The sequence below is a fragment of the Scardinius erythrophthalmus genome (assembly GCF_964197995.2).
Source record: "Scardinius erythrophthalmus genome assembly, chromosome: 8".
NCBI classification, from domain to species: Eukaryota; Metazoa; Chordata; class Actinopteri; order Cypriniformes; family Leuciscidae; genus Scardinius; species Scardinius erythrophthalmus.
Window position 1 is genome coordinate 2,534,788 of NC_138228.1, and position 27,242 is coordinate 2,562,029.

General features: G+C 37.6%; 1 protein-coding gene across 2 annotated transcripts in view; it reads right to left on the bottom strand.

Annotated features, from left to right (window-relative positions):
- Window positions 1-27,242, bottom strand: part of pepd (peptidase D) — a 152,805-nt gene that overhangs the window by 61,381 nt on the left and 64,182 nt on the right. The window contains exons 10-15 of one of the 2 annotated variants that reach the window (XR_014030587.1): window positions 14,242-14,310; window positions 13,052-13,129; window positions 12,110-12,258; window positions 10,323-10,507; window positions 7,953-8,144; window positions 6,588-7,080 (exon numbers count right to left, since the gene is read on the bottom strand). Coding sequence is in view for 1 of the 2 variants with exons in the window: in XM_081371953.1 (XP_081228079.1) it covers window positions 6,937-7,080; window positions 7,953-8,144; window positions 10,323-10,507; window positions 12,110-12,258; window positions 13,052-13,129; window positions 14,242-14,310 (817 nt within the window). In the remaining variant the exon portion in view is untranslated. Of the gene's footprint in view, window positions 1-6,567; window positions 7,081-7,952; window positions 8,145-10,322; window positions 10,508-12,109; window positions 12,259-13,051; window positions 13,130-14,241; window positions 14,311-27,242 lie in introns of those variants that run through there. The other variant, XM_081371953.1, reaches the window with a different exon arrangement.

Here is a 27,242-nt window from a genome sequence, read left to right on the forward strand (position 1 = left end):
TTTTTTTATGAAATGTTAAACAATATTGAGTTGTTTATTTTAGAAACTCAAATGTATCAAAATGAGTAAATTGTGTCAGTTCGCGGTAAATGCGACTGAAGAGAGGCTGAAATGTGAAAGAAGGCCACAGACTCGAGCTTGCAGTGATCTTTTATTTTTATTCATACAGAATAAAATCCGGTCCGTGAATTTTCTGTTGTCCGGTCTCCTTCATTATAACACAACGCAGAGTCCCGACAGAGACCGGTCACACTTACATGGAATATCATAAATCACGCAAGTTATTTTGGCAAATATGACATGTAAACAAATTCAAGGTTATTTTGGCTAGAAGTGTGTTACTCATAGCCGGAATGTATCAGGTCTATAGTTAACCAGACGGTGAAATGACGGCTATTGCTTGCTTTTAACTATATATATATATATATGAGTGAGTAACTGAGAAGACTGAGTAACTCACTTTATTCTGCTGATTTACTGTAAAGTTCATTAAAGAGAAGTTTCAAGTTTCATTTATTTATGAAGCACATTTAAAACAACCTTGGTTGACCAAAGTGCTGTAGAAAATTGCCTTGGTCTAACACCAAATGAAAATAAACATTCACAAGACATTAAAAGCACAAGCGAACAAACAGGTTTTCAAAAGAGTTTTAAACTCAGATACTGTAGTTGCTGTTCTGATAGACGGTGTCAATTTATTCCATAGCTTTGGGCAAAACACTCTGACACCAGAGACAAAGAGAAGTCAGGAGACTCAACAGCAATCTTAGTGCAGTAACAGCCTCAAACTATTGCTTTACACGTGTGGAAACAAGTACAGCTGGAATCTACTGGAATGAGGAAAGACAATCTCCAAAACTGTGTGCCAAGATTACACTTCAGTATCATTAAAACAGCAGTAAGATCTGACGATGATGATGGTGTCATACATTTAACTTCTTCAGCTCAAATCATGCATGAACACTTTATAGGGTAAAAATCAAAAGGTGATTGTGTCGTTGAACTGTAAAAGCGCTTCATTCATACAGTCATATTATTGAGTGTCAGGATTTCTCTCATCCGTCTCTCTTTACTGCTATTCCCACACGTTTAGTTCGACAATTAAACAACTCATATGGGATTTAAACATGACAGAATTGTATTAATTAGTAAATAAAAGGTTGCACACGATTCTAAATGATGCTAGAAAAATCAGAAACTCCATTCAGAACTGTGTATTCATAATATCTGAATGAAAAATAACTTAACTGCTTTAGATTATAAAGTCAAAGATAAAAAATATAGAATATAAATTAATAATGTATGATTTATATGCATACAATCATAGTGTATAATATTATATATTTACAAATCATCAACAAAATGATATGATGTGAAAGAAAGGACTACTTATGAATTGATGTGAATCCGTAAATCTCCATCAAGTGTATCTGGAATATATGATTTGTTAGTAATAATTCTGACCCAACACATTTGAGATTAAATAGATGTCAGTTTCAGCATCAAGATTATGATGTTTAAAACACACTGATCCTGTTTAATAAAAAGCAGAGAATATCTGTAATAATGATGAACTAAATTCAGCAGCGAGTCGACTACAACAGGAGCTCAATGATAAAACAGCTCAACCTTCAATGTTTCCATGACAAGCTTTATTCAGATGTGTCCCAAACTCCCAAACTACTGAGAAATGATCAAACCCAATCCCAGACGGACTATATATACTGTGTGAAATATATATATATAGGCTATATATATATATATATATATATATATATATATATATAGGGGAGACCGGGGACGGTTGTAACACTTTTTTCTTCAGCACCTAAAACGACCTTTTTTTTTAGCTACACGTCTGAAACTTTTAGGCAAAGTACCCATATTTGTCTACTACAAATGGCAACAATTTACATTTCTTCAAATATATCAAAGACTTTGTGAGATGATCATGAATACAAGGTGGTCCTTTGTTACAACCTACCCCACTACTGGGGTAGGTTGTAACACATACTGGGGTTAGTTGTAACAGACAAAATGCACAAAAACTAATGGTTTTTATTAACAACATTTTTATTTTAAATCAATAAAATATGTGTGAATATGGGGAATGTAGGCTATGTGCATATTTTGTGTGTTCTTCTCATCCTAGGTTTGTGGATGCTGTATGTTGAATTCCACCGCGAGTTGATAGGCAAACTGCATCTTGATTTAAGATTTTTTTTATATTTGGACTGGAAACAAGACAAAAATACTAAGTAAGAAATTTTTTTTTTTGCAGTGTATGTGTTGGTATTTATTTAACTTTGACCTGCTTTTAAATATGTTATTTATCATTTACAAATTAAATTGAGTTTGCATAAAAGGTCCAATAAAAATTAAGGTCACTTTCAAAACACGTGTTACAACCATAGACTGTAAAAAAATATGGACGTAGTGTCCGTGACGTCACCCGTAGGTTTCTGAAGAGCATTTTTGAAGCCTAAAGTGGGCGGAGCCGGCCGTCGCCATCTTGGCCTTGCGTCACTCCCGGATAACAGAAAATAGGCAAACAGGCGGGGCGTGAGTGGAGCTGAGGAGCCTGGCCTGGCTATCTGAAATCACCTAGCTCGACGTGATCGAGTTAGCTGATGATGTAAAGCCAATTAAACGTTCCTATTTTTGCCCTTCGAAATATTATAATAGTTAAAAGACATGGCTACAAGTGAGACTGTGTATTACTTCGAGAGTGTTTGTGTGTGACAGTGATTTATGTGCATACATGTCCGTCACTCTTTCATGGTCCGTCAGCGCGGCATCACTCAAGTTCGTAGAGAGCTTATTCAGTCCATTTTAGATTCTGATTTTGGCCGTCTCTCAAATGGGTTAAACCATAGATATATTGCCTTTGAAGAGCAAGTAAATGCGCTAGAAAATCCGCGCTCATTCATGTGCATTTATTGCATGGACGGAGAAAGCGCTGACGCCCGCATGATTTCATCTGACGGTACATAAGCATATTATAATCCATCTGTTCCGTGAGAGCAGAACGAACGAGCATGTATTGACGTTTTAAATTTGAAAACCCCCAAAAGCAACGAAATTGTCAGACATCCATTAGTACAGGTTCACGGAGGAAAACAACTGAAATACAGCGCTGGTTGTTGTCTCGAACGATAACGACGAAATCCAAAGACGTGGGCTTTGTACCCAAGTATTAAATTGTATGAAATAATCCCGAAAAAAAGCACAAACACTGCAGAGATGGCAAGTTCAGCAGCTAACATTGCTGAGGTGAAGTGACGGCAAGTGACGGCTAGTAACAGCAGACAAACGGCTAGCACTGACAGCGGCAATCCATCTGTCACTCAAGTGGCCACTGGCCACACCCTTAAATTTAAATATTATCAACTAAACGGACGAGTTATAAAATATTTCACCCCCCTCACAGTTGTTATGAAGGGCACAATTAGCTGTATAGACCAAAGCCACATAGAGATCCAGGCTGTAAACATATTTTTTTCTGCTGTAAAGTTGGTAATTTTGACATGAGGGAGATACAGATTTGACTCACTTCTGCAGCCAGGCCAAGCGGCCAGTCAATGAATTGCAGTTTAACTCACTTCCGTGTTGGTTTCAAGAGAGAGACGGGGAGGTTGCCGCTTGGTTACAACCTACCCCGCCACTGTCACTATTGTTTAACTAGCTGTATTAGCATGGTGCTTTGAAATTAGTAGGAGGTTGATACACCATTCTTTACTATAGAAACTACAGTTTGACCTGATATAACTCATACAACATTATCTACAACGGTAGAAGTACTAAACAAAATAATATTTTGTTATGTTTTTCACTTTTTTTTACTTTTTTACCTAAAAATGTGATTTTCTGCGGTAGCTTCAGGAGAGATTGCAACACAGACTTGAAAACCTCCGTGTGCGATCGTAAAGAAAGCCTGAGGAAACTGAAACTGCCACATAACTCCTATCTTATCCCTGATTGGTGGAATTGGTAGTGTTACAACTAACCCCGTGTTACAACCGTCCCCGGTCTCCCCTATATATATATATAGTGGTGGGCCGTTTTCGGCGTTAACGCGCTGCGTTAACGCGAGACTCTTATCGCGCGATAAAAAAAATATCGCCGTTAATCTATTCCCCAAGTTGGGTTGGGAGATGGCTCTATTCTACACAAGCTATGATGACGCAATCTACCCGCGGCCGCGAGGTAAACCCGGCCGCAACGCATACACGGCTGAAAGTATAAGCTGCTGCAACATCCATTATTTGGACTTGGTTCGGATTTAAGCCGTCCGACAAACAGCAGGAAACTATAGACAGAGTGTGTGGGGTAACGGTTCGGTAAGTTAACACACGACTAATCCGTTCTACCACCTCAAATTCAAAACGAAACATGATATCACTGAATACCAGCGCGCGCATATTATTCCCATTCCAGTAGGTGTAACGTTAACACATAATCTCTGTCTACGCCCGATTTTAAGAATCGTTGCTGTGTTTCTTTTTAACTGAAAAGACATCAGTTAGACAATATTCTAACTTTAAATTTGGGGTTTCATAAGCTCCAAGCTATAATAAACATTAGACCTTACTTAAGTCTCTGCAGCTAGTGTACTTAAATTTGATTTATCTGCAAAATTATGTTGTATACTTACAGTTTTGCACAATATATGTTCTCAAAACTACATACACCCTTTAAAAAAAATACATTTAGCAGTTGTTTAGCAGGGTCTGTGTAACCTGTTCTGAAATGGTTTTATTATAATATACTGTATATCGTTATCGCAAGAGGCTGCAATGTATATCATATAGATTTTAGGCCATATCGCCCATCCCTAATTGATAGCCTATAGTAGTTGATAAAAACATAGGCCTACCTAATGTTGCCTACGTACGGTAACAGTACAGTAGTAACCTTTACAGTCTATGAGTAGAACAGCTTTCTCAAGCAGTTTGTGATGCATTGTGGAAACAGGAGATGAGCCCCTGGTCTAATGCGCCACCTGGCTTGAGAAACCCGTTCTCAAAGACTTACTTTTATAGTCATTATTTGGGTAGCACACATATTCTGAATGCCTTCGGCAGAATTCAAATGAGCCATTTTAATCTAGATTAATCTAGATTAAAAAAATTAATCTATGCCCACCTCTAATATATATATATATATATATATATATATATATATATATATATATAGTTATTAGAATAAAGCATATTAAAATATCTTGACCTCAATGATCATCCTGACCCCATGTGATTTTTCATCATGTATTTGATATAAACTTAGATCAGGTTCAGAAGGTTTGACATCGATCCGGCTCTACCAGTCCTCTGGTTTCAATGGCACCATTCATTCAGGAATAAAACACACAATAACACATTAACATCTGACACAACCAGATCTCCAACATACTGTACCTAGGAGTGTCCGTCTTACTTTAAACTGAAACATCATTCCAATAAACATATTTTTCTATATTTCCGAGAAGAGTTGAAGGTTTCAGAGAAGAGCAGAATCACAACTGAACTGCTGGAAACACACTAAAGAAACAAAACAACACTAAATGATGAAGTGTGTATATAATGAGACATAAAGTTACAATCCACACACACATTTCATCCAGCAAACCCTCAGTCCTCTATCATCCTCACAGTGATCAAGAGTATTTCTGTTATCAGCCGAGGACTCGTGTTTCTCCTCTAGATTATTCAACCAGTCTCTCAAAGTTACCAGATTTACAGCGAGTTATAGTGTTGAAGAACTATAAAGTCTAACGTTAGCGGCATCAAATCTTTTCAAGTAGCATCTTTTCTAAATAATATACAGTCAAACTTTATTCAGACTCCTTCAACATTTCTCACATTATCAGTTTATTCGCTATATAGAAAATGGTATTAAGATATGACAAGATCTCTTGATATTTGACTGGTTTTGTCCGTCCTTCTGTTAGACTGTCTCACACATGAATTATGTTGAATATCTGTCAGCTGTTAAATTTAACTACACAATTAGATAATACCAGTTTAGCTCAACCAATCACCAAGCAATGCTTCATTGTGTTCAGTCTGTGTGTAAAAAGAGCATTAGCAATTAAAGACAAAACACTTCAGCAAAACATGATCAGCTCAAAGTGTCTGAATCATTTTTGGTCGCAGATTTTTATATATTTTACTGGTATTCACTGTATGAAAAGTTTTTGGGTATAATATGTCACAGTTTACTTTATTTGACCATTTACCATTTAATTGACCATGATTATTCATGTTGTATCATGTCTCTCTGAAAGCAGTTTTTCTCCTATTCTGACGATGATGGTGTCATACATTTCACTTCTTCAGCTCAAATCATGCATGAACACTTTTGGGTAAAAATCAAAAGGTGATTGTGTCGTTGAACTGTAAAAGCGCTTCATTCATACAGTCATATTATTGAGTGTCAGGATTTCTCTCTTCTGTCTCTGTTTACTGCTATTCCCACACGTTTAGTTCGACAAAAACAACTCATATGAGATTTAAACATGACAGAATGTTATGAATTAGTAAATAAAAGGTTGCACACGATTCTAAATGATGCTAGAAAAATCAGATGTTTATTAAAAATAAGCATTACATTTTCTTACAAACTTGCAAAAAGTGTAGAGGATAAAATGCAAATGAACTGAGTAAAGTTTAAGTCAGGCTAAATAATGTTCAGAGCTGCTTTTATTAAGAATCAAACTCTGAAAATGTTACACGGCTGCTACATGAAAGCATAAATGATCCGGTAATTCATTTCTGACACTGATTTCCATAAGTGAAGTCATACAGAAGCGGTCACATGTTGTGTGTTTCCCTTTATAGAATGAAATATCAAAGATACTCATTTACTTAAAGTTTAAAGTCTGATATGTTGAGGAAAAGGAGTGTCATTATTATAATCATCATCTTCATCATAATCTCAGAATTTCTGGCTGCTGATGGGACTGAAGGGTTTGGACGTTTCCTCGGCCATGAACGCCTCAATCTCCTCCACGGTTCGAGGAACGCAGGTCAGAAGCTCCACGCCGTCAGCCGTCACAGCGATATCATCCTCAATGCGCACCTGAGACACACACACACACACACACACACACACACACACACACACACACACACACACAATCAGCAATATTCATGTTTGCATTTAATTTTCTCATATACTGTCATATACACTAATTCCCCCATCTCATCATATACTGTAATTTCAGCATCAGCTGTTTTCTCTCAGTGTCTGAAACACTGATTCAGTCTCTCTAAGCTCCGCCTCTCTGAGAGCTGCTCTGCTGTGATTGGTCAGAAAGCAAACGTTCATTATCATATCTGAATCTCAGCTCGTGATCACAGTGATACGAACAGGGATGATGGCGTGGGTTTTACCGTATCAATCTCAGAAAACAGCGTCTTCTCCACACGAACAACACGAACCAAACTCTTCCAGTCTCAGATACACTACAGTGTTTGAGGGCGGAGCTAAGAGACGCTGCTCAGCCAATCAAGACCACAGGCTGGCATTATGCTAATTAGTTACAAGTGAGACTGGAATTACTGACGACACATTTCAGCAGTTTAGAATCGATTCGTTGATCTTTAAAACTTTGCAGAACTTTTACATTCACAAACGCTCTATTACACACTACATGAAAGATAATATGCGAAAAAGCATAAAAATTCAGAATAATCACTTATAAAATCTGGATGCATGGAACTTTAGTCCTTTTGATTATAGCGAAAGATAAAAGAAATATACATATATAGTGTATTATATATGTACTGTAATGTATGATTTATATGCTTACATTACAGCATATAATATTATACATTGACAAATCAACTAAATTATCAGCAAAAATGATACGGTGTTAAAGAAAGGACTGGTTATGAATTGATGTGTATCTGTGTATCTACTGGAATGTATATGTTATTAATAATTCTGACCCCGCCGAAGCCGCGGAAGCGATTGAGGACGTCTCTGTTGATGAAGCCGCACTGAGTCGGGGAGTCCAGCGCTTTATCCAGGAGATGATTGATGAAATATATTCCCGGCTCCACCGTGAGGACCATCCGCTCCTGCACCACACGACCCATCCTGAGACTCTTCAGCCCCGGCTCGTCCACGCGCTCGATGCCCTGGACAACACACACACACACACACACACACAGACACAGACACAGACACACACACACACACACACACACACACACACACACACACACACACACACACACACACTTATAACCGCTGCTGCTGCTGGTCATCATAAGCAGAGCTTCTCAAACCTGTCCTGGAGGCACATTCGTGAAAATCCAAAAATCACTTGTACAGTGTGATATATTTCCTGCAGGTGTGTACTTACAATATCCCAAAAGTTCCCAAACCTTTGTTATTGTAAGAGGTTGACATATTGTAGCTTTAAAACTCCAGAGTTGGGATTATTTCAAGACATTGGTAAAAAGGCACTCTACATTGTGTGTGTTAAAGTGCTAAACTACCTTTTGGGATCAGCCAAGATGGCAGTTTTGAGGACACGAACATCGGATCTTGTACTGGTTCAGTCGATGCTGAAAGGGATGGTGGCTGCGCCACTGTGCATCATCCGAGTCCTTAAAGTGCACTTTTTCTTTTTAGAATGTTTAGAGTAAATGACACTTGGGACGCACCTTATGCCTCCTCATCTAACACAGACCTGACCAGAGAATTCCCATAATGCACTGTGAGAGTCGCACACTGAATGAATTCAAGCATCTTGCCAGGAGATGGCGCCGTAGCTGAATCAATCATCCAGCCATTCTCCAAACTGGTCCAGTGTAATAGCATACACTGATATCAAAATTCCCTTTTAATTGATAATTAAATAGTTTAATTATGGTTTATACATGCTATTTTCCATGACAGAGTTCAGGATAAATCTTCTCATTACTACTGGAGCTGCCAGTTTGCTGTGTTTCAATGAATTATTAAACAGCAATCACACAATATGCAGAAGCGGCTCACTCAGTGTCCAGATTCACTCACTCGTCTTCATTATATTAGTGGAGTAATGTAGGGAATAATGAATGAGTGTGTAAGGATGTGATTTGAACACAGCGTTGGACTGAGTGTGTCTGATGAGTGTGTCAGTGATGAGGGTCTTCAGGACACGGGTGAGAAACACTGCTTTTAACGACATTTGGTTTTAATCAGGCCTTTAAATGATTCATTCCTTCCTTTACAAAGTCAGTTCATGAGGAAACTATTTCCCTTGAGCTTTAGAAATAAAGAAGCTTGACTATGAAAGCATAGATTAAAATGTATTGTATTGTGCCTGTCATAATACATATCAAAGCAGCTCTACAGAAAATCAAAATGTTAATGTTTATAATCGTAATGTTTAATAGTCTTCATTGAGAAGTTTAGCAATTTGAAGCTAAATCTGGAGACAATATAAATCATCAAACAGTAGAGATTTGATATATGTACAGTATATGGCTTTATGTGAGTGACTATGTATGTGCATAAATTTATATATATGTACAGTATAAAAGTTGTTAAATGAAGTGAGTAAATCACTTTGCAGTGACATTGATGAATATAACATCTGTATGATTTTTTTCATCTGTTTATAACATTTTGGTGTTTGTTTGTTACCATATTTGTTAGCTACCATACCATGGCCTTTTTGAGAAAAATGTTAAAATGTAGCAAAATAAAGTTTAAAAGTATAAATTTAAAAGTTTTTTTGAAAAGCTTTAAGATTTATCTTCAACAAAAATTTAAAATAATATCAGGCCTCTTAACATTTTGACGCAGTAACACATAATTACTATTAACTGATGTTATAACAATTTCCAATATCAAAATGGATAAAATGTTTTATACTGCATATGTACAGTATAAAAGTTATCAAATGAAGTGAGTAAATCACATTGCAGCGACGCTGATGATTATAAAATCTGTATGATTTTGGTTTTAATGTATAACATTGTGGTGTTACCAGATTAGTAAGCTACCATACCATGGCATTTTCATGGAGAGAAACATGTTAAAATGCAGGAAAAGAAGAAGAAATAAACAAAAGGTCAAAGTTTTTTAAAAAGTTTTAAGATTTATCTTCAACAAAAATCTAAAATCATATCTGGCCTCTAAACATTTTAGCATAGTAACACATAATTACTGATCTTATAACAATTTCCAATATCAAACTACACATATTGTTTGTGATTTTTGTCTCATCACTCACCGTTAAGCACTGGATTATATATTATACAGGGTAAAATAGAGTAAAAAAGTGTGTGAATGTGTTGTATCAGTGAAAGCTCAGAACTGACCTCTGGATACCCCCCCACGTCGTGGACGTCGATGCCCAGTAAGTGTCCCAGTCCGTGAGGCATGAAGACGGAGCCCAGATGAACCTTCAGCATCTCCTCCACCGCCCCACGCAGGATCCCCATCTTCAGCAGCTCCTCCAGGTGAACCCGGTCCGCCAGACGGTGCATGTCGGTCCACTTCACACCTGAGCGGGACACCAGACGCATCGCTGAGACCCTCATTACATTTAGTCATTTATCAGACGCCTTTGTCCAGAGCGACTTACAAATGAGGACTAAAGCGAGTCATCGTGAAAAGGCAAAAACAACACAAGAAGAGCAAAAAATACAAAGCTCAGGCATTGCTCAGAGTAGAATAAGCCAGACAAGGGAGGATTAGAGGTAAACACTGAGGTCAAAGGTCACTGTACAGCTCTCTTCGACTTTAGACCAAACACACAGTGTCTATTTGACTTTTTAGGAAGTGCATTCTTAAATAACAAAACTCAAATTTCAATACCAGTTTTGAAATTACAAAATTAATAATTTTATTCAACAAAGATGCATTACATTGATCAAAAGTGACTGTAAATATATTTATAATGTTACAAAAGATTGTATTTCAAATAAATGCTGTTCTTTTAAACTTTCTATTCATCAAAGAATTTGGAAAAATCACGATTTCCACCAAAATATGAACCGTTTTCAACACTGATAATAATCATAAATGTTTGTTGAGCATCAAATCATCATATTAGAGTGATTTCTGAAGGATCATGTGACACTGAAGACTGGAGTAATGATGCTGAATCACAGGAATAAATTACATTTTACTGTATATTCACATAGACAACAGCTATTTTAATTTGTAATAATTTTCCACAATTTTACTGTATTTTTTATCAAATAAACGCAGTTGGTGAGCAGAAGAGACTCTTTCAAAACATGAGAAAAATCTTACTGACCCCAAACCTTCGACTGTTAGTGTAGATCAGACTTTCTGCTGATAGTAATAGATTCGGTCAGTAAGTTAGTGACAGAAAAGACTCAGTTTTGCCACTGATATGTAATATTGTGACTCTCAGGGCCCTATCTTGCACCCAGCGCTATTGACTTTGTGTCATTCCTATTCTGCACCCGACACACAGCGGACTCTTCCCTCCACAGACGCATGTCGGTAAATTAGGGAATGAACTTGCGCTCCCGGGGGCGGTTCAGGGAAAAGAGGAGGCGTGTTCTGGCGCAAACGTTCCCTGCTGCTATTTTGCAGTTCCAGAAAACAATTCCTCCACAGACCAGGAGAAACCTCGTCTAAAATCAGTGGCGCGTTCAGATGCTATTTTAAGGGCGCATGCTTGGCCATAATGTAGCGTGAGCACAACGCACACACACTTTGCTTCTCTCATCTACACAGACGCAGCAGTTCTCATTTTTAGAAAACCATACATAATTACAAGGAACAATATTAACACATGAGGGAAATCATTGTGGTGTCCATGAAGATGTGAAAAAATAGGCATAAATCTAGCTTACACATTTACCCAAATTATCATACGCCTGTTTAACCGAAGCTAATTTGGGTGTGTTTCACATTTTAGATTTGCGTCGGGCGCAAGAGTCATTTATGCCGTCGGTATAATAGCAACAGCGCCAAGACCCGCCCACAAAGTTACTTGCGTTTCGCGTTTGATACTTGCGTTTCAGATCGTTAAAATAGGGCCCATAGTTCTGCTGATATTCATATATTCGGTCAGTAAAAGACTCAGTTTTGCTCCTGATCTGTAGTATTGTGACTCTAGAGTGTGTACCAGGTTTGATGGCGTCCATCACGGCTCTAGAGGACTTCAGCACGGCTTCATAAACGGCTCTCTGGTCCGCGCTGAACTTGCCGTTGGCTGGGAAAGAGCAGGTGATGTCGGAGGAGTAGCAGTAATACTCGCCGCCCATGTCAAACAGACTGTCAGGACACAATCACAGAGTTTAGCTTCATCTTTATATTAATCAATCAGTTTTCAGATTAATCTTTCCCTTTGCATCAGCCTGGACCAAATCTAAAACCACTTCTATGGCTTGTTTTAATTATATGAGGTTTGATGACATCATCAAATACTGAGTAGCCCTGGTTCATTATTATTATTATTATTATTATTTTTTTTTTTTTTTTTTTTGACATTTTAAAATGAACAGTAAGTATCACCAAACATCACATAAAGCTTATGGACAGTTCCTTATCCATAGTTTTTATTATACTTTATATTTCAATAACCATTTAGCATACATATAATGCATGTTTTTCAATGTACAGGATATTAATGCAATAAATGACATAGAACATTTCTGAATTTCACTAAATACTGAAATTCACTTTAATGCATTTTTGTTTATGGATACAGAATTTTGATGCAAGTACTTCCAGAGACTTGTTCTAGTTTTCAACTGTGATTTAAAGACAGATGATGCCGGACATACACATAATCTGATTGTGTTAAATCAGCTTCTACTTTAAATAATTCAACCATCATGATTTTCAAATCATGTCTCTAAGATGTGCTTGCAGAAAGTGAAAGTGTGTTTGTAAGTCGTGTCCACCAGGGGTCAGTGTGCAACTGCTCATAACGAGACCATAAGCCTGAGTATTACTGGAAATATTCAACACTACACTGACTGTACACCAGCATGAACCAACAAGACATCTGACACAGAACATGATTATTAAAGTAATGTGTGTGAAAAGCGGCTCATAAACTCACCACATGTCTCCATCCTGGATGGTTTTGTCATTGGGAGAGCCGGCGTGTCCGTAGTGCAGGACGGAGGAGTTATTCCCACTGTTGGAGAGATAACATGTTCACATGCAAACAAAATAACTCAAATAAATGACCAGAATTATTGACCATATCCACTACATACTAATGAACATCATCTATCTTTATTTCTTTAAGAGTTGAGGAATGTAGTCAGTTGGTCAGTGACAGATGCATTATGGGTAAACGTTTTTTCAATGCTTCTATGTTCATGAGAGTTCACATTTATACATATTTTGTATAGCACGTATTCTCTCTCACACACACACTCGCTCACTCGCTCGCTCGCTCACTCACTCACTCACTCACACTCGCTCGCTCGCTCGCTCGCTCACTCACTCACTCACTCACTCACTCACTCACTCACTCACTCACTCACTCACACACTCACTCACTCACTCACTCACTCACGCTCGCTCGCTCGCTCGCTCACTCACTCACTCACTCACTCACTCACTCACTCACTCACTCACTCACTCACACACACACTCACTCACTCACTCACTCTCTCACACACTCACACACTCACACACACACACTCACTCACTCACACACTCACTCACTCACTCACTCACTCACTCACTCACTCACTCACTCACTCACTCACTCACTCACTCACACTCACTCACTCACTCACTCACTCACTCACTCACTCACTCACTCACTCACTCACTCACTCACACTCACTCACTCACTCACTCACTCACTCACTCACTCACTCACTCACTCACTCACTCACTCACTCACTCACTCACTCACTCACTCACTCACACACACACTCACTCACTCACTCACTCACTCACTCACTCACTCACTCACTCACTCACTCACTCACACTCACTCTCTCACACACTCACTCACACACTCACTCACTCACTCACTCACTCACTCACTCACACACACACACACACACTCACTCACTCACACACTCACTCACACACTCACTCACTCACTCACTCACTCACTCACTCACTCACTCACTCACTCACTCACTCACTCACTCACTCACTCACTCACTCCTCACTCACTCACTCACTCACTCGTATTCTATCTCACACACACACACACACACACACACACACACGCATGCACGCACGCACACACACACACAGAGAACATCAGTAATAGTGCTGTACCTTCCACAGATGCAGGTGTACGAGGTGTGACGCATTCCTCCGCGAGAGTAACAGTAATGCTGGAACAGACTGAAACACACACAGTTCACACGCGTCAAAGTCATGAAACAAAACCAGGAGAAAGAAAAGAAGAAATTACATTTTGCATAGAGAAAATGCGGTAACACTTTACTTGAAGGGTGTGCATAAGACTGACATGACACCGTCATAATCATGACATGACACATGTCATGAATATGAAGGAGGTCTTATGCATGTTTATGACAAATGTCATTAAGTGTCATTCGCTCAATTATGACATTTTTAATGCAAATATGACATTGTGTGAGATGTCTTTGTTATGGCAACTTGACTTTACTAAGACAACAAAACCTGTCATAACTATGTCATAAACATGACATAGCAGATTAATTATCAAACTTAAGAAACCACTTAGCTTTATGGGTTAACATTTCATTAAACTGTCATGTGGTTGGTTTTGACATTGGCTGTCATGAAGCCATTATAACATTTTAATGACAAATTAAACTTGTACCACTGTACTTGAGGTAAAAAAAAACATTCATGACACAGTTATAATGGCCTCATGACAGCCAATGTCAAAACCAATCACCTGACAGTTTAATGAAATGTTAACCCATAAAGCTAAGTGGTTTCTTAAGTTTGATAGGTAATCTGCTATGTCATGTTTATGACAATTTATGTTGTCTTGATAATGTCAAGTTGTCATGACAAAGACACTGACAGGTTATGATGTATTGGTTTATGTCAAGTTGTCATAACAAAGACATCTCAAACAATGTCATATTTGCATTAAAAATGTCATAATTGAGCGAATGACACTTAATGACAGTTGTCATAAGCATGCATAAAGACCTGCTTCATATTTATGACATCTGGCATGTCATGATTATGAAGGTGTCATGTCAGTCTTATGCACACCCCTTCAAGTAAAGTGTTACCCAAAATGCATATTCTTAGGTTTAATAAATCTTTTTGCATTGTAAGATGCAGAAGTGAAACAAGATCAAACAAGTGAAAATCAAACAGATGCACATTAAAGGAGACATAAAGATCAGATCAATATTCAATGTCAACAAAGCTCATTAATATTCAGTGTCAACAAAGCTCATTAATATTCATTGTCAACAAAGCTCATAAATATTCATTGTCAACAAAGCTCATTAATAATCAGTGTCAACAATGCTCATTAATATTCAATGACAACCAATCTCATTAATATTCTGTGACTTCAAACTAGGGATGTCAATTTTAACAAATTCCCATGATCAATTGTCGTTTAAATTAACGATCAATTAATCGATTAATCGTTAGCTGTAACACTGCATTATGAGTCTGCTGCAGTGGCGTATGGCCAACAATACTGTGCAAATACTGCACACAACGCTATGTTCCTCACCAAATGAATGAGAATGGTTTTTAATCTAAATAAAGGGCTAGCAGGATTGTAAAATGTTTCAATGTGATTGATCATTTAATTAAATTAATTATTTAATAATCAAATATAACGACTAATGAAAAGTATCACAGATGTGTGCTTGGAGTATGTGACTGTTGTGGACGTGCTCTTCCTGGAACAACGCGCTGGAAATGGCAACTAAACCCAATGAATTCACAACGATTTAATAAAACAGTGTTCTCATGTTATGTAATATGACAGTCCTAATCATAGTTATTATTAACCGTGCATTGCTGTTTGAGCTGCGCGCTGAATGAATACCGTTAAACTGGAGAACTTTGCTAGCGCATTATTTAACTCAAAGAAACGTATCCTATATGAGAACAATCCGATATATACAAAATAAACATAACATTACAAATGATATCTGCACAAAATGAAGCGACTGCACAAGTGAACTTAAACTGAGTTACCTGTCATTCAGAATGACTCATGTTGTGGACGCGCTATTTCTGGAGCAACGCGACTATGGCAACTAAACCCAAATAATTCACAATCTTTTATTGCAATATTGTTCTCCTTATAATGTTATGTAATATGACAGTCCAATAGTCATTATTAGTCGTGCATTGCCGTTTGAGCTGTGCGCGCTGAAACTGAAGAGGATCACCATAAGCTTTACTACATTAATTCTTAACCAAATGCATCCTATATGAGATAAATCAGATATAGATAGGCCTACACAAAATAAACACAACATTACAACTTACATTTGCACAAAAGGCTGCGTGTGCACACGCAAACTTATAGTCATGATGAAGGTGTAAAATGGCCCCAAACATAATATAACTCCGGCATGCTCGCTATACGCGCATGAACCAGCTTACATTTTTTTATCGAAGTTTTATCGATTAAATGTATTATCGACAATTAATCGATCATCGATTAATCGTTAATATCCCTACTTCAAACATTCAAGCGTTACATTGTATCAATCAGTGTTAATTTTGACAGCAAATTCTGATTTAGTCTTAGTCTTAGTCTTTTGAATAACACACCATTTAGTTTTAGTCACATTTTAGTCATCTGAAATCTTTTAGTCTTAGTCTAGTTTTAGTCGACTAAATATCATAAGAGTTTTAGTCTTAGTCTAGTCTTAAAGTCTTTTAGTCTTAGTCTAGTTTTGTTTTAGTAGAACAAATATTAGCAGATTTTAGTCGACTAAATCTAGTCGACAGTTGACCTGACTAAATGTTTATCAGTCTGTTATGGAATGGTATTAAGGTTTGAATATGCAATACATACTCAGATTTAACGGCTGTAATACAAAACGTGTATTTTATTTTATTCTTAATGTCAAAAACACTGACTGTAGCTTTTTCACAAAAGATAATCTCACATCAGTGTTAATTTTGACAGCAAATTTTGATTTAAAATATAATGGGTTTAAATTGAAATGCATTCATTTAGAATTTCTCTAAAATTTCCAAACCCATATACTCCCAGAGAAAACATTAACCTGCTAATATGAATGATTTTAAAGTTTGAACGTGCAATACAGATACAGATTTAACTACTGTAACTTAAAAAATGTCTTAAAATTAAATAAAACCACTTTTCCTAAACACAGTCTTCTTTTTCAATGAATGATAGCCTGAATTCTTTATAACTTGCATACATCATTCTCTATTCTTTCAAACAGACATATTTATTTGTATGAATTAAATATAATTAATCCTTATTTTAAAGCTATTAACGAGCAGTGAATGCTTTTCTCTTTTTCTTTTGTTGCTTGATCAATATTAAGGACACAGACCGCATTATTTATTACCAACTGTCACTTTAAGACATCGGATCATGTCGATTGACATGCGGATCCAATTGCACTGATGCACATATGATACATTCACAACTGTTTAAGACATAACCCACATTATTTACGTGAATACTCTCCAAAACGGACATTTAGACATAATGTTGTGTGTATTTGTCGATTCAAAAACGAAAGAGAGCTCAATTCTTTACTCGCGCGCTGTATAGGTGTCTATGTGAGTGGCTGCACGCTTCGCGGTTCGGGTGTGTGCGCACAGAAAACCTTACCGAATAGAGGTTTTTTTTGCGTCGTCACTCTTATTCAGATCTACATGTCTGCTCTACTCATTCTCCCAGACGTTTACATGTTTTAAAGTTTGATGAGACATGCAGCGCATGCCAACTCGTGTGCCGTTGGGAAGATCAGCACGTCACAGAACAAATGTGCGCATCTACCACAAACGCAGGACATCAGACCGGATCGCTTCCCAAATCGTCACTATCTAACATTTTCGTCTAGTTTTTATTCGTTGACGAAAATGTCAATAGATTTTCGTCATAGTTTTCGTCATTCAAAACTAGTTTTTATTTAGTTATCGTCTCGTTTTCGTCTGTGAAAAAATGTCGTTGACGAAAATAATGACGAAAATTATTCGTCAACGAAATTAACACTGGTATCAATGTTGTTTTCGTCAACTATGACGATAACAAAATGATTTCGTTGACGCACCTTTTTTTATGACGATAACGCGTTTTCGAGTTTTCGTTGCCGAGACGAGACGGAACGAAAATGATTATAAGTCTGACGTTCACAATGCATGTCATTTCTGCCAATTTTGCGTGAAATCTGTCTGTTTTGAGCTAAAAAAGTATCAGCAATGCTGCCGCTTCCTATCCTTGTTTTGGGTACGCCCACCACCCGGCTGCCGCCATGCCGCGCACCAGATTCCACACAACAACAACAACACACCTGCGGCTGCGGCTAGTCACTCGCCACACATCTTTGATATGAGGCGCCGAACTGGACAAAAGCGAAACGAACTGCGCGAGCGAGCGACAGTGCGCGAGAGACCGAAAGTGCGCGAGAGAGACCGAGTGTGTCCGAGCATTAGTTTAGTAGGCTAATTGGTACAAAGTAATATATAATTATTATATAACTTAGATTATAACATAAATTATAACATAAATTATTATTTAACTAATTATATAATAAAGCCACAATTGCCAAAGTAAGTGTTTTTATTCCTGGCTTTTTTGGAGTAAAACAGTGATTCCACTGTTACCACTTTATCTGTGTGTAATGTTGTAGTAGCTCAAAGTTTTTTGCTGTTTAAACTGTAAACCATTCCTTTATTACTGTGATTACTGGTGAAAATAGCCAATGTGCTGAAATTTTAGAAGAGCATCAATTCATGGAAAAAATATAACTTGAAATATGGGGATAAAAGGTTTCTGCCCAATGCGACAATGAAGTACAGCTTGGCAGCACTGCATCTCCATCAATGAGAAAGTCTAGTTTATTAAATATGCAAAGGTTTTAAGGTTAACTGTTGTTTTATGAATTGCAACACTTGCTACAACCTGTCAAACCTAAGCCCATTTCCAATACTTTTTAACCAAAATTAATTTGTTAAAGACTACTTTTTATGTTTTCCTAAAATTGACTGAAACTTACCTAAAACCTTTTTGCGTTTTTGTCGACTAAAACTTGACTAAAACTATTAAGTTTATAAGTGACTAAAATGTGACTTAAACTAAAAATCATTTTCTAAAACTAAAAGGGCTGCCAAAAACAACACTGCATTGTATCACACAGTAAGTGGCTTCACCACTCAAGGTTACAATGTTTCTAAAACCCCTTTTTCAACTTTCGTCAGTATGAAGTGTTGCTAAACCCGGAGTTAAATGTGTTTCTAGCTTGGGGTTAAAAAAACAGGAAACATAAAATCAATTATATTGTATTATACTACCAGAGGACACAGAAGGATGAATATTGCACATGAAGCCAGTTTTGGACAGAACTGTAGTTCTCTTGGGAAAGAGCAAATAATAATTGATGGAGCTGTAATTAATTTCAGATCATGTCTCATACGCAGAGTTAATGTCGGGAAGGTCATGTGACTCTTCATTTGCCTGATTTCAGACCATTCTTTCCGACGGACATGAAAACATCATTTGGTTTCGTTCCCATTATGAGGAAATGAAGTCAGTGATCGGGAAACGCTTGCTTCAGGGTTTGATCTCTCGGTGTGTTTAATATAGATTGTATGATCGAGTTATGCAAGATTAAATCACACGCTAACTGGAGATTTGAAACGGAAAGTACTTTTAATTGAGGGATAATTGTAACCAGCATTCAGGAAACAAACAACTTCATTTCCTCCATTCAAGCTCTTTTCATACGACAGAATATTACACTATTGTTCAGTACAAATTTTTTTTTATATATATATATATATATACTTTTATTCATCAAGGATGCATTAAACTGATCAAAAGTGGCAGTAAAGACATTTATAATGTTAGAAAAGATTCTATTTGTTAAATGCTGTTCTTTTGAACTTTCTATTAATCACAGAATCCTGAAAAATAAAATGTATCACACTTTCATTTTATCTAACAGTGACCAGTTCTAACAGTGATCAGTTCTAACAGTGAAACCAGTTCTAACAGTGACCAGTTCTAACAGTGAAACCAGTTCTAACAGTGACCAGTTCTAACAGTGAGACCAGTTCTAACAGTGAAACCAGTTCTAACAGTGAGACCAGTTCTAACAGTGAGACCAGTTCTAACAGTGAGACCAGTTCTAACAGTGAGACCAGTTCTAACAGTGAGACCAGTTCTAACAGTGACCAGTTCTAACAGTGAAACCAGTTCTAACAGTGACCAGTTCTAACAGTGAGACCAGTTCTAACAGTGAAACCAGTTCTAACAGTGAGACCAGTTCTAACAGTGACCAGTTCTAACAGTGAGACCAGTTCTAACAGTGATCAGTTCTAACAGTGAGACCAGTTCTAACAGTGACCAGTTCTAACAGTGAAACCAGTTCTAACAGTGACCAGTTCTAACAGTGACCAGTTCTAACAGTGAGACCAGTTCTAACAGTGACCAGTTCTAACAGTGAAACCAGTTCTAACAGTGACCAGTTCTATCAGTGACCAGTTCTAACAGTGAGACCAGTTCTAACAGTGACCAGTTCTATCAGTGACCAGTTCTAACAGTGAGACCAGTTCTAACAGTGACCAGTTCTAACAGTGAAACCAGTTCTAACAGTGACCAGTTCTAACAGTGAAACCAGTTCTAACAGTGAAACCTAACAGTGAGACCAGTTCTAACAGTGAGACCAGTTCTAACAGTGAGACCAGTTCTAACAGTGAGACCAGTTCTAACAGTGAGACCAGTTCTAACAGTGACCAGTTCTAACAGTGAAACCAGTTCTAACAGTGACCAGTTCTAACAGTGAAAACAGTTCTAACAGTGAAACCAGTTCTAACAGTGAGACCAGTTCTAACAGTGACCAGTTCTAACAGTGAAACCAGTTCTAACAGTGACCAGTTCTAACAGTGAGACCAGTTCTAACAGTGACCAGTTCTAACAGTGAAAACAGTTCTAACAGTGAAACCAGTTCTAACAGTGAGACCAGTTCTAACAGTGACCAGTTCTAACAGTGAAACCAGTTCTAACAGTGACCAGTTCTAACAGTGACCAGTTCTAACAGTGACCAGTTCTAACAGTGAAAACAGTTCTAACAGTGAAACCAGTTCTAACAGTGAGACCAGTTCTAACAGTGACCAGTTCTAACAGTGAAAACAGTTCTAACAGTGACCAGTTCTAACAGTGAGACCAGTTCTAACAGTGACCAGTTCTAACAGTGAAAACAGTTCTAACAGTGAAACCAGTTCTAACAGTGAGACCAGTTCTAACAGTGACCAGTTCTAACAGTGACCAGTTCTAACAGTGAAACCAGTTCTAACAGTGAGACCAGTTCTAACAGTGAGACCAGTTCTAACAGTGACCAGTTCTAACAGTGAAAACAGTTCTAACAGTGAAACCAGTTCTAACAGTGAGACCAGTTCTAACAGTGACCAGTTCTAACAGTGAAACCAGTTCTAACAGTGACCAGTTCTAACAGTGACCAGTTCTAACAGTGACCAGTTCTAACAGTGAAAACAGTTCTAACAGTGAAACCAGTTCTAACAGTGAGACCAGTTCTAACAGTGAGACCAGTTCTAACAGTGACCAGTTCTAACAGTGAAAACAGTTCTAACAGTGACCAGTTCTAACAGTGAGACCAGTTCTAACAGTGACCAGTTCTAACAGTGAAACCAGTTCTAACAGTGACCAGTTCTAACAGTGACCAGTTCTAACAGTGAGACCAGTTCTAACAGTGACCAGTTCTAACAGTGAAACCAGTTCTAACAGTGACCAGTTCTATCAGTGACCAGTTCTAACAGTGAGACCAGTTCTAACAGTGACCAGTTCTATCAGTGACCAGTTCTAACAGTGAGACCAGTTCTAACAGTGACCAGTTCTAACAGTGAAACCAGTTCTAACAGTGACCAGTTCTAACAGTGAAACCAGTTCTAACAGTGAAACCTAACAGTGAGACCAGTTCTAACAGTGAGACCAGTTCTAACAGTGAGACCAGTTCTAACAGTGAGACCAGTTCTAACAGTGACCAGTTCTAACAGTGAAACCAGTTCTAACAGTGACCAGTTCTAACAGTGAGACCAGTTCTAACAGTGACCAGTTCTAACAGTGAAAACAGTTCTAACAGTGAAACCAGTTCTAACAGTGAGACCAGTTCTAACAGTGACCAGTTCTAACAGTGAAACCAGTTCTAACAGTGACCAGTTCTAACAGTGACCAGTTCTAACAGTGACCAGTTCTAACAGTGAAAACAGTTCTAACAGTGAAACCAGTTCTAACAGTGAGACCAGTTCTAACAGTGACCAGTTCTAACAGTGAAAACAGTTCTAACAGTGACCAGTTCTAACAGTGAAACCAGTTCTAACAGTGAAACCTAACAGTGAGACCAGTTCTAACAGTGAGACCAGTTCTAACAGTGAGACCAGTTCTAACAGTGAGACCAGTTCTAACAGTGACCAGTTCTAACAGTGAAACCAGTTCTAACAGTGACCAGTTCTAACAGTGAGACCAGTTCTAACAGTGACCAGTTCTAACAGTGAAAACAGTTCTAACAGTGAAACCAGTTCTAACAGTGAGACCAGTTCTAACAGTGACCAGTTCTAACAGTGAAACCAGTTCTAACAGTGACCAGTTCTAACAGTGACCAGTTCTAACAGTGACCAGTTCTAACAGTGAAAACAGTTCTAACAGTGAAACCAGTTCTAACAGTGAGACCAGTTCTAACAGTGACCAGTTCTAACAGTGAAAACAGTTCTAACAGTGACCAGTTCTAACAGTGAGACCAGTTCTAACAGTGACCAGTTCTAACAGTGAAAACAGTTCTAACAGTGAAACCAGTTCTAACAGTGAGACCAGTTCTAACAGTGACCAGTTCTAACAGTGAAACCAGTTCTAACAGTGAGACCAGTTCTAACAGTGAGACCAGTTCTAACAGTGACCAGTTCTAACAGTGAAAACAGTTCTAACAGTGAAACCAGTTCTAACAGTGAGACCAGTTCTAACAGTGACCAGTTCTAACAGTGAAACCAGTTCTAACAGTGACCAGTTCTAACAGTGACCAGTTCTAACAGTGACCAGTTCTAACAGTGACCAGTTCTAACGGTGAGACCAGTTCTAACAGTGAGACCAGTTCTAACAGTGACCAGTTCTATCAGTGACCAGTTCTAACAGTGAGACCAGTTCTAACAGTGACCAGTTCTAACAGTGAGACCAGTTCTAACAGTGAAACCAGTTCTAACAGTGAGACCAGTTCTATCAGTGACCAGTTCTAACAGTGAGACCAGTTCTAACAGTGACCAGTTCTAACAGTGAGACCAGTTCTAACAGTGAAACCAGTTCTAACAGTGAGACCAGTTCTAACAGTGAAACCAGTTCTAACAGTGAGACCAGTTCTAACAGTGAGACCAGTTCTATCAGTGACCAGTTCTAACAGTGAAACCAGTTCTAACAGTGAGACCAGTTCTAACAGTGAAACCAGTTCTAACAGTGAAAACAGTTCTAACAGTGAAACCAGTTCTAACAGTGAGACCAGTTCTAACAGTGACCAGTTCTAACAGTGAAACCAGTTCTAACAGTGACCAGTTCTAACAGTGACCAGTTCTAACAGTGACCAGTTCTAACAGTGACCAGTTCTAACGGTGAGACCAGTTCTAACAGTGAGACCAGTTCTAACAGTGACCAGTTCTATCAGTGACCAGTTCTAACAGTGAGACCAGTTCTAACAGTGACCAGTTCTAACAGTGAGACCAGTTCTAACAGTGAAACCAGTTCTAACAGTGAGACCAGTTCTATCAGTGACCAGTTCTAACAGTGAGACCAGTTCTAACAGTGACCAGTTCTAACAGTGAGACCAGTTCTAACAGTGAAACCAGTTCTAACAGTGAGACCAGTTCTAACAGTGAAACCAGTTCTAACAGTGAGACCAGTTCTAACAGTGAGACCAGTTCTATCAGTGACCAGTTCTAACAGTGAAACCAGTTCTAACAGTGAGACCAGTTCTAACAGTGAAACCAGTTCTAACAGTGACCAGTTCTAACAGTGAAAACAGTTCTAACAGTGAAACCAGTTCTAACAGTGAGACCAGTTCTAACAGTGACCAGTTCTAACAGTGAAACCAGTTCTAACAGTGAAACCAGTTCTAACAGTGACCAGTTCTAACAGTGACCAGTTCTAACGGTGAGACCAGTTCTAACAGTGAGACCAGTTCTAACAGTGACCAGTTCTATCAGTGACCAGTTCTAACAGTGACCAGTTCTAACAGTGACCAGTTCTAACAGTGAGACCAGTTCTAACAGTGACCAGTTCTATCAGTGACCAGTTCTAACAGTGACCAGTTCTAACAGTGAGACCAGTTCTAACAGTGAAACCAGTTCTAACAGTGACCAGTTCTAACAGTGAAACCAGTTCTAACAGTGAAACCAGTTCTAACAGTGACCAGTTCTAACAGTGACCAGTTCTAACGGTGAGACCAGTTCTAACAGTGAGACCAGTTCTAACAGTGACCAGTTCTATCAGTGACCAGTTCTAACAGTGAGACCAGTTCTAACAGTGACCAGTTCTAACAGTGAAACCAGTTCTATCAGTGACCAGTTCTAACAGTGAAACCAGTTCTAACAGTGAGACCCGTTCTAACAGTGAAACCAGTTCTAACAGTGACCAGTTCTAACAGTGAAAACAGTTCTAACAGTGACCAGTTCTAACAGTGACCAGTTCTATCAGTGACCAGTTCTAACAGTGAGACCCGTTCTAACAGTGAAACCAGTTCTAACAGTGACCAGTTCTAACACTGAGACCAGTTCTAACAGTGATCAGTTCTAACAGTGACCAGTTCTAACAGTGAGACCAGTTCTAACAGTGAGACCAGTTCTAACAGTGAGACCAGTTCTAACAGTGAAACCAGTTCTAACAGTGAGACCAGTTCTAACAGTGAGACCAGTTCTAACAGTGAGACCAGTTCTAACAGTGAAACCAGTTCTAACAGTGAAACCAGTTCTAACACAATGTCTCCACTAACATTCAGAAAACATCTAAAAGTGAAACTCTTCCTGAGTCTCTCCGTAAGGCTGCACTTGCTACTGGTTATTCTGGGATTCTGGATGAGTGAGATTGGCCTGTTTTGTTATTGCCGGAGTTTCTGAAGCTCCGCCCTCTTCTGAAGCAGCAGCTCATTTGCATTTAAAGGAACGACATGTTTTTGTTCACAGCCAAAAATGGGCATATTTGATAAGCTATAATAAATGATCTAGGGGATATTTTGAGACACATTCTGGGGACACCATAGATATATTACATCTAGTGAAAAGGGGAATAATATGTCACCTTTAAGATATAAACAGTGACATCATGATTTTTCTGTCATTTTTCTGACACACACACACACACACACACACACACACACACACACACACACACACACACACAGACACACAGACACACACACACACACACACACACACACACACACACACACACAAACACACACACACACACACACACACACACACACACACACACACACACACACACACACACACACACACACACACACACACACACACACACACACACACACACACACACACACAGCGTCTCAGAATAACCTCGCTCGCCCAGAGGAGAGAGTCTGAGTGGGCTTGTGCTTTTCTTTGAACCGCTTCCATTCCTCCGGCATCCCAGACTCCTCTTCTGCACAGGGATCGGGAATATCACGCCAGACTCAAACACACTGATCTCGGTCCAAGTCCAGCTCCCTGCGAATCAAAGTCTGACGAGAGACTCACATGTGGGATCACCTCGACTGCTCTCTGACATTCACACACGCTGCTTTCAGTCCCAGAGAGCTGCACTGAAAACATGCAACATGAACGCAACAATAGTGTGTAAGAAGGCCAATTTATGAATTTGACTGTCTTATTTATTAGGCATCTCACTAGCATTTGGAGCAGAGATATTCTTTCTCTTTAAAGCATGGATTCACAAACTTATTTAAACCTTTTTTTAAGATTTACGAATTTCAATTTTATAGTAAAATTCCATCAAATTAAATTAAATAATCCTTACATATCATTAATTTTATGAATAAGGAATTGTAAATGAGTAAAAAATAACTAGAGCTTAAAACATTTTGTATTAATCTTAATGGAACAAGGGAATGGACCATTTAGTTTGTGATTCATATGCATAAATAAATTAAAAATGAATTTATGAATCACACAAACTAAATGGTCCATTCCCTGGCTCCATTAAGATTAATACAAAATGTTCTTTTTCCCCTACCCATGAGTTTTTAATTTAGTATTTCAATAATTTAACCACAAATTTAAATGTTCCTGGTTCTCTGATGACGGTTAATGGTCGAAATTACTTACTGTAATTATAACTACTCATATATAATGAGAAAAGACCCATTTTATTTGGACATTTTTAAGATTTCAAGTGTTACATTTGTGAGTTTTAATACATTTTTAGTAAGTGCTTTATTTAGACTTTTTTCAATTATTTATTTTAACTTTACATATTTATGATTTAATTATTTTATGAATATAATTTTTTACATTTAAATGATTTAAATAATTTTAGTAAATGTTATTTATTTATTTGAAATATTTATTAAATTTATTTTGAGTAAGTGTTTTATTTTTATTGTTTTTATTTTAACAGGTAAACAAATTACTTACTGTACTTATAACTACTTGTATATAATGAAGTGTTACATTTTTGAGTTTGAATACATTTTTAGTAAGTGCTTTATTTTGACTTTTTATTTTACAATTATTTATGATTTAATAATTATTTTATGAATATTAATTTTTACATTTATATAACAAATTACTTACTATAATTATAACTATTTATATATAATGAAAAGACCCATTTTACATTGACATTTTTAAGATTTTTAAATTTCAAGTGTTTTAAATTTCAAGCAAGTGTTTTATTTTGAATGTTATTTTAAAATTATTTTAACTTTACATATTTAGGATTAATTTTTTTTTATTTTAGCTTTTTAAATTTGACATTTATATGACTTAATAAATTTTTAGTAAGTGTTTTTATTTTATAATAATTTAAATTAAATTAATTAGCCCTATTTGTATTGTTTTTGCCCCATCACCAGCAT